The 9,124-nt window shown below is 14.4% G+C and overlaps 1 protein-coding gene across 1 annotated transcript, besides 15 other annotated features; it reads left to right on the top strand. All coding sequences in view use genetic code 6, as the record gives it.

The window, feature by feature from the left end:
* Positions 1-92: 92 nt before the first annotated feature.
* Positions 93-1,374, top strand: IMG5_105060 (hypothetical protein; the record flags this gene model as incomplete). The annotated part of the gene is made up of 3 exons (XM_004035095.1): positions 93-829; positions 968-1,063; positions 1,111-1,374. The coding sequence occupies exons 1-3, from the start codon at positions 179-181 to the stop codon at positions 1,372-1,374; spliced, it is 1,011 nt and encodes a 336-aa protein (XP_004035143.1). The 5' UTR covers positions 93-178.
* Positions 868-902: a microsatellite.
* Positions 892-941: a microsatellite.
* Positions 1,375-1,380: 6 nt separating the features above from the next.
* Positions 1,381-1,428: a microsatellite.
* Positions 1,381-1,435: a microsatellite.
* Positions 1,436-1,496: 61 nt separating this feature from the next.
* Positions 1,497-1,549: a microsatellite.
* A 480-nt stretch (positions 1,550-2,029) lies between these two features.
* Positions 2,030-2,105: a microsatellite.
* Positions 2,106-3,500: 1,395 nt separating this feature from the next.
* Positions 3,501-3,549: a microsatellite.
* A 793-nt stretch (positions 3,550-4,342) lies between these two features.
* Positions 4,343-4,407: a microsatellite.
* Positions 4,345-4,405: a microsatellite.
* Positions 4,387-4,420: a microsatellite.
* Positions 4,421-4,832: 412 nt separating this feature from the next.
* Positions 4,833-4,894: a microsatellite.
* Positions 4,845-4,909: a microsatellite.
* Positions 4,910-6,450: 1,541 nt separating this feature from the next.
* Positions 6,451-6,495: a microsatellite.
* Positions 6,496-8,178: 1,683 nt separating this feature from the next.
* Positions 8,179-8,211: a microsatellite.
* An 822-nt stretch (positions 8,212-9,033) lies between these two features.
* Positions 9,034-9,079: a microsatellite.
* Between the last annotated feature and the right edge of the window lie 45 nt (positions 9,080-9,124).

Below are 9,124 nucleotides of genomic sequence, written 5' to 3'. Positions count from 1 at the left end.
AGGTTGCAGTTGATAAAGTCTCTTTTGGAATTAAATAAGGAGAAGTTTTTACTTTATTGGGAGTTAATGGTGCTGGGAAAACTACTACTTTTAAATTTTATCAGGAGAAATACAACCTACAAGTGGAGAATGTCATATAGCAGGATATTCAGTTTAGACATAATTAGAATAGGCTAGAATGAATATAGGATATTGTCCTTAATTTGATGCTTTATTAGAAAATCTTACAGCAAGGGAGCATTTGAACTTATATGCATCTATTAAAGGTATTCCTAAATCTATAAGAGCAGAGTTAGTTTAAAAAAAATTAGAAGAAATGGACTTACTTAAATTCGAAGGATATTGCGCTGGTACTTTTTCTGGAGGAAACAAGAGAAAATTATCTGTAGCTATTGCTATGATTGGAAACCCTTCAATTATATTTTTAGATGAACCTTCTACTGGAATGGACCCTGCTGCTAGATAATTTATGTGGAAAGTAATTAAAAGAATATCTACTGTAAATAAACATTCTTCCATTATCTTAACAACTCATTCAATGGAAGAAGCTGAGCAATTATCTTCTAAAATGGCTATTTAAGTAGATGGATAATTAAAATGTTTAGGTACTATTTAATAAATTAAGCATAAGTTTGGTAAAGGATATGAAGTAGAAGTTAAAATTAAAAAGCCTTCAGTTGAGCATAAAAGCTCTTTATGTTAAAAAACAGGATTATAATAAAATGATAAAATATTAATTAATGATTTACCCAATATTTTAAGTAAATTGAATGCTATGGATTTATAATATTTGATTTCTGAAGATCAATCAGGATCTGTTATTTATAAAGTAAAATTTTATAAAATTAAATTAAGATAAAATATATAAAAATATTTAATTTAATAAAATATTTTAATTTAATTTAATTTAATTTAATTTAATTTAATTTAATTTAATTTAAAATAAATTAATAATTATAAATAATAGGAATTAAATAGTTAAAAAGGTATTACTTTTGAAAATCTATATGAATTTATATATTTTGAAAAATAAGGAATTTAAATCAAGAAATTTTTAGAAAAGGTTAATTTAATTATTATTTTCTTTCTTTTTTTTATTTAAAATATTAGGAATTTGGAAATATTGAAGTTATAGAACATCTCGAAGATTTTTTTAGATTTAGAATAGAATCAATAATAAGTATTGGTAAAATTTTTGGTTGTTTTGAAAAAAATAAAGAATAATTAAAAATATCTGAATATTCTTTGAAACAAGCTACAATAGAATAAATATTTAATTAATTTGCATAAGGAAAAATTAATATTAATAAACATATAAAAAATAAAATAACTAATAATTAGGTTTAAGAAATGGAAAATTTTGATTAAAATTGAAAATAAATATATTAATATATTTATATATTTATATATTTATATATATTTATATATATTTATAATTTTTTTTTTATTTATTTTTAATTTAAATTTAAACTTTTAGATATAAAATATTATAATTAATTTTTCATTAAATTTATTATTTTTTTATTTGTAAATATATTTATATTTTTTTTTAATTTAATTTCTAATATTTTATATTATAAATCTATATAAGCATTTTATTTACTACTCATTTAAATTTATTTTACAAATAAATATTATCTAATTTTTTTTTATTTATAAACTTTTTTGATATTTTAATATATTAATACATTATATATATTTTAAATGAAAATTTTTGTTTTAATAAATTAACAGATATTCTAAAAAGAATGAATAAATTAATAAGATCTTATATGATTTTTAAAACAATTTTATTTAATTATTACAATATAAAAACAATAATACAAGAAAAACAATTAAAAATATTTTATTCTGTATATCCCTGCACAAATACAAGATTACATATTTATCTATAATTTCAGATAGAGGCAGAAGTAATGATATTTCAATTTTTAGAATATTATTATGTTCAATTGATATTAAAATTAATTTTAAATAATAAGTAATGGCAAATCAATTTAAAAAATAATAATAAAATAAGTTAAAGTAAATATATATATATATATATATATATATATATATATATATATATATATATATATATATATATTATATATATATTTATAAAATACATGTTTTTTTAATAATATGAAAATACTCTTTTATAATGATAGTAATATAATTAGATAAAGTAATTTTTATATTTTTATTTATGTTTAATATTGGATATATAATAATTTAATTATTCAGTTAATATTTGAGACTTTCTTTAGTATTTTTTTCTTTATATGCCGCGGTTAATTAAAATCTTTTTTATTATTAAGTTGAAATTATTATAAAACAATGAAAATAAATAATTTTCAGATATAAAAGTCCTTTTTTCCTTTTTATGTCTATATATTTTATTTATATCTCTATGCTTATTCTTTTTTAAATATTTTTTTTGACATATATAATTAAATAATATATAATTTATTATTATATTTTATTGTGTTTTTTTTTTAATAATTAGTTTATAGTTTTTATTTTATTTATTTTTAAAAATACTTATTTTTATTATATTCCTTTGCACTATGCGTTAATTATTAATTCGATATAAAAAAATGATATTTATTTAACTATTTAATAATTATACTTTTTCTTTAATTATTTAATTGACCTAAAAATTAATCTTTTAATTTAAACTAAATTATTTAAATAAATTTAATAAAGTATGAGTTACTTGATGAGTAATAGGAAATATTTTTGGGAATAATTCAAATATGTAATACAATTTTTATTTTTAATTTATTTTTTTCGCTTTTAAAAAAATAAAGAAATAACAATTATTTTTTTTTAAAATAAATATTTTATGTAAAAGAGTTAAAAAATTCTAAATATTGATTTTTTTCAATTAAGTTTTTTTAAATTGTTTTGATTTTTATGACTTAAAAAAAATAAAAGAATCTAATGAATTTTTACTATTACACTTAATAAAAAATAGCCCATAATTTACACAGCTTTAAATATTTTAAAAGCAATCAGTTATTTTTAATATATAATCTCCTTCTTTTGGGTTTTTTATATTAAATAAATTTATTTTTATCTTTCATCATACATTATAAACTCTTTTAAAATTAAATATAAAAAATTAAATTTTTATTCTGATAATTATTTATTCTCTGGCATAACAGCCTTTTAAAATATATATTATTAAATTTCTTAATTTATTATTAATTTTAAATTATTGTCTTTTTAAGAAAAAAAAAAAATAATCAGGTAAACTTTATTCCTTTTTTTTTTTAATTTTAAATTCTAATAGCTTTTACTTTATTAAATAAATTGATTATTATCAATTAAGTTAAAGATTTTCGAATGAATTATTATCTAGATTAATTATTTTTGTTTTTCTTATAAATTTATTTGGCTTTTATTATTATTAAAAGTAATAATTCCGTTTTTTTAAGTTAACTCTTTTTGTGAAATATTGCTTTAAATTTGATTGCTTGCTTTTATTCTTTAGTTTTATCCAAAAAATTTATTATTATTATTATTTATAATATTTTATTTTTATTCTATTTTATTATTATATGTTTCTTTATTATTTTTTTATAAAAAATTCACTTTAGACATATATTTGTAAAAAATAAAAATAAAATATTTTTTCTCTTGTATCTTAATAAAATAAAAATAACAATTTAAGTAAGTTTAAAAAAAAAACTAATATCCTTTTAGGTGATGTTTAATAATATTTTTATAATTTTTTTAAGATTTCTAGATAAAAAGGGAAACGTTCCTAGATTCATTTCAGTAAAATAAATAAAAAACTTTTAAAAATTAGATTAGGTTGCCATGATATAAATAAATTTGATTTAAAAATATATATTCGATTAACTTTTTATTTAAATGGTTGATTAAAAATAAAATTTACTTAAAAATAATTATAAAGCCAATGTGGTTAATTAATAGAATCTAAAAATTACCTCGAAACTATTAGCTTATTTAAAATATATTTTATTGAAAACCGAATAGTGAAGTCTTTGTCAAGTAAAAAGAATATATAAATTTCAGAATAGTAATTGTTGTTTTTATATTTTTATAATACAAATAATAAAAATTTAAATTTAAAAGATAAATAAAATTATTAAAAGTTAAAATAATTAAAAAGAAAAAGGAATATTTAAATTAAGATAAGATAATAAAGAAAATATTAGTTAAAAATAATAGTAATATCATTGAAATTAAAATAAAAAAATTTAAAGGAAAAAAAAAAAAAAAGTATAGAATATAAAAATAAAAAATAGTTTAAAATATTTAATAAAATTAACTTAATAAAATAAATGAGTTTAAAATAACAATAATAAAATAATAATATTTCATTAAAATAAAAAAAATTAATAATATAAAAAAAGAATATAATATGATAAAATAAAATTATATATATAAATATATATATAAAATTGAAATAATATCAATTATTATTAATATATAATAATCTAATGTAAAAACTTTAATTAAAATAATTTATATATTAATTTAAAATATATAAATATTTCAATAAAAATTATATGAGAATTAGTTTAATTATAAGAAAATGAAAAAAATAATTAGTTATAAAGAAATAATTAAATATTAATATAATAATAAATTAAAAATTAAAAAAATAAAAAAAAAATTATGGATTTAAGTTGATATTATATTTTATTTTTATTTAAAGAAATAAAAATTATATTAATATAGAAAATTAGTTAAATATGTATTTATTTTAAAAATATAAAAAATTAAATTTTCTAGTTTATATATATATTTTAAATAAAATTTTCAAAAAAAAAAATATAAAAAAGTAAAAAATTGAAAAATATGTATAAAAATTTTATATATATATATATATAAATATATATATATATATATTTTTTATATACAATATATATTATATTTATTTTTTATTAAAATTCATAAGATAAGCTTCTATTTATAACATAAAAATTAAATAAAAATAATTTTAATTTATTTTTTTATTCATATAAAATTTTAATTATCGTGTTATATTTATAAATTAAAAAAAAATCTTACGTATTTTTTTTAATTTTAACTTATTTAAAAAAAAGCAAAAATTTAAATAAATAAAATATTTATGGAAATTATCAAGCATTTTTTTTATTTTTTTACAAAATCACAAACTGAAGAATTTATAAATAAATTATCCTAATAGATTGTTTAATAGATTAAAAATCAGCAAGTATTTGACCTTGACCTATTATAAATAATAATTGAAATTTTACTAGAAGATAAATATGAGGATATTTAATATTTAGGTGAAGGCGCATTTGGATTAGTTTTGAAAGCTTTTAACAATAATATATTAAGAAAAGTTGCTTTGAAAATATTAAAGGCAGACCCTAGAGTAGAAACATAAATAAAAGTTTTCTAAAAAGAAGCTCATAATTTATAAAAATGCAAATCAGAATGTGTAGTTGAGTTTATTTCTTCAAAATAGGTAATAAAAGGAAATAAGAAATTTTATTTTATAGAAACAGAACTATGTGAAGGTATATTTATTCTTTAATTAAAAATAAAATAAATAATATACATTAAAGAATCGTTAAATGATTTGTTTAAAAAATTAAAAAACCAAAATAAAGTATTAAGATTAGACATGATGGTAAAAATTGCAATTAATATTTTAGATGGAATTAATTTTATTCATTAATAAAATATGATACATAGAGATCTTAAAGCTTCCAATATATTATTTAAAGATGGAAATGTTAAAATATGTAAAAAAAAAAAATAACAAATATATATATATATATATATATAATATAATAAAGCTGATTTCGGATTAACAAGAGAATTTAATGGAAACTGCTTATCTTCTTTTGTAAAATTAATTAAATTATATATGAATTATTAAAAAAATAATATAAAAGGCAGGTACTCCTTGTTTTATTGCACCAGAAGTACATAATAAGTCTTATAAATAATCAGTTAATATTTTTATTTTTTAAATATACATATATATGATTTATTTAAAAAATTAAAAATATAATTAATAGGCTGATTTATTTTCAATAGGGATAATATTTTTAATGTTAAGTAATCATTAAAAATTTGATTATGAAAATATAGAATCTCGATTATATAATTATTATTATACTCATTTTATAAACGGATAAGTTCCTTAAAATTTAGGATTTGACGAAGATAATTATATTTTTTAATTGGGAAAAATAATGATTTAAAAAAACCCAAATTTGCGTTTGACAGCAGAAATTCATTTAAAATAATTAATTGAATTTGCAGAAAAAAATTAAATTATATTACCCAAAATTCATTCTATGAAAAGTATATAAAATTCACAAAAAACAGGATACAAACATTCTTTTTTTAAGCAATTTTTATATAATCCTATCAATAATCCTATATAAAATTGTATGGGAATACATAAATTATTAAATAATCTGTTACATTTTTCAAGCAGAAAAATAATAGTATATATATATATATATATATATATATATATATATATATATATATGTTATTTATTTTATTATTTAAGATATTGAAAAAGTAAAATCAGCTGAAACTTATACTAGTTAAGAAGTAACAGAACGTATTTTTTGATTTTATTTTTTATGATTTTTATATATTTATAAAGATGAATATACAAACTTTACTTTAAATTCATATAATTCTGATGATGATAGAAAAATAAAAAGTATATATAGTAATAATTCTTGTTTTATTTTTGAATGGTCTAGGTTTTTTATTTTTTTAAAAAATATTTTTTTTAAAATAAAAATAAAGTTCAGCAAATTGTAATGATGATGTTTTATTTTAAAATTAAGTGAAATTACATAAATAAATGAAATTATTTTAAATTGCAGGTAGTATACTATTTTTATTTTCTATTTTTTAAAAAATAATAGATAAAATAAAAATTTTACCGACAATCTTTTTTTAATAATTTAAAATTTTTTTAAGAAAAATTAATAAATTGAAAATATAAGCTTTGATTTTTAGTAAAAAACAAAATATTTTTTTATATATAAATATTTAAATCGAAAAAAAAGTTATAATAAAATATTTACTGATTTATCCCTAGAATATTTATCAGAAGGAATATAAGATATTAAAAATTTAGTAAAGTTTAATCTAGATTTTTAGTATATATATAAATATAATATTTAAATATAAAAATAATAATAATAATAAAAAGTTATAATAAAAATTTTACAGATAAAGGATTAGAATGTCTAGCAAAAGCTTTTTAAAAACATTAATAAATTACTCATTTTAGATTAAATTTTTAGTAAATATTAAATATAAAATTTTATTTTTAAATTTTAATTTTTAGTTATAATAAAAACTTTACTGATTAAGGATTAGAAAAAATAATAATTTAGTTAAAAAAATTTACTAATTTAAATACTTTAAAACTTAATTTTTAGTAAAATAATATTTTAAGTTTAAAAAATATAAAATATATTAATAGATTAAATACTAATTTTAGTGATAATAATATTATTATGTTAGCTTCAGCTATAAGTAATTGTTAATAATTAAAAATTTTGAGATTAAAATTTAGGTTTATTATTAAATTTTTATTATATTAATAAAAACATAAATAAAATTAGTTATACTAAAAATTTTACTGATATAGGATTAATAAAATTAGCTGATAGTTTAAAATGTGTTTAATAAATATAAGAATTAAATCTAGACTTTTATGCGAATGAAAATTTTCAAAATAAAGGTTTAGATAAGTTGATTTAAAGTTTATAATGTTTAAATTAACTAAATACTTTAAATTTAGATTTTTAGTAAATCTATATAATATTTAAATTTATTTTTTATAAATATAAAAATATATGAATAGTCGTTGTTAAAATTTCAGTGATTATATTTTAAAGAAATTAGCTAAAAGTGTAAAAGACATGAGATAATTAACAAATATAAATTTAGAGTTTTATAAAAAAGAAATGATTATGAGTGTAATAAATAAAGATAAATGAATATATTGTTAATTTATAAAATAATATTTAAATACATTTTTTTCTTTAAAATATTATATTAATTGTAATTATACCATTTCAAGTTTAATAAATTTAAAAAAAAAAAAAAAAAGTAAGGAAAAATTTATATATTAAAACGTATTTTATTATTAATTAAAATTGAAAAAAAAAAACAAAAAACAAAAAAAATTAAAATTTAAAAAAAAATATTATATTATATATAATATATATATATATACTAAATAAATTTAAAAAATTATTATTATAAATACTAAATTATATATATAAAGTTAACAAATGCAATAAAATACACTTCATATTTAATTAAATGGAAATTAATTATTTTAAAACAACTAATTTAATAATTTATTAGTAAAACCAATTTAAATCTAATAAAAGTCAAAATCGATATTAACTAAACGAATTGGTATATATAAATATTTATATATTATTAGAAGTTTACTAATAATAATAATAAAAAAAAAAGAATAAAAATATATAAAAGAACTTAGTTATATTGATTAAAATAAATAAGATTAGAAAATATAAAAGCAAGTAACATAAAAAATAATATCAAATTCGAAAAAAGAATATGAAGAAAAAAAAAAACAATCATATTAAAATATATAGTTTAAAGAAATAAGCAATTTTTCGCCAAATAATAAATAGATTTTACCTCCTATATAAGAATTATATAATTAAATAAATATAAATGATAATTTAATCGAAAAGAATTTAATTTTAAGGAATTAAAAGGAAAACTATATTATAAAGAAAGCTAATTTTAATACTTATTTAGAAAAAAACAAATAGAAAATAAATAAAAATGAAATTTAAAAGATTCAGTTGTATTTTCGATATAAATAAAGTACATTAATATCTACTTTAGGAAAAAAATTATAATATTATGAGTTTTTAAAAGACATGAAAAACACTAAAGATTTTTATTCTAAAGTTATTTATTATGATAGTGTAAAATTAAAAAAAAAAATTAAATAATAAAATAAAGGTAAATTCAAAAAATAATAATAATAATGATGAAATAATAAATAAATTAATAAAAATAGTAAATACAAAAGCAAAATATAAATATAAAGAGAAAATAGATTTCACACGCTCTCGATTTATGAAAACTTTGGGCTTTGATTTTA

Source organism: Ichthyophthirius multifiliis (genome assembly GCF_000220395.1).
Source record: "Ichthyophthirius multifiliis unplaced genomic scaffold scaff_1120509250871, whole genome shotgun sequence".
Lineage (NCBI taxonomy): Eukaryota > Ciliophora > Oligohymenophorea > Hymenostomatida > Ichthyophthirius > Ichthyophthirius multifiliis.
The sequence above is the reverse complement of the archived record's forward strand: the minus strand, read 5'-3'. Positions and strand labels throughout refer to the sequence as shown.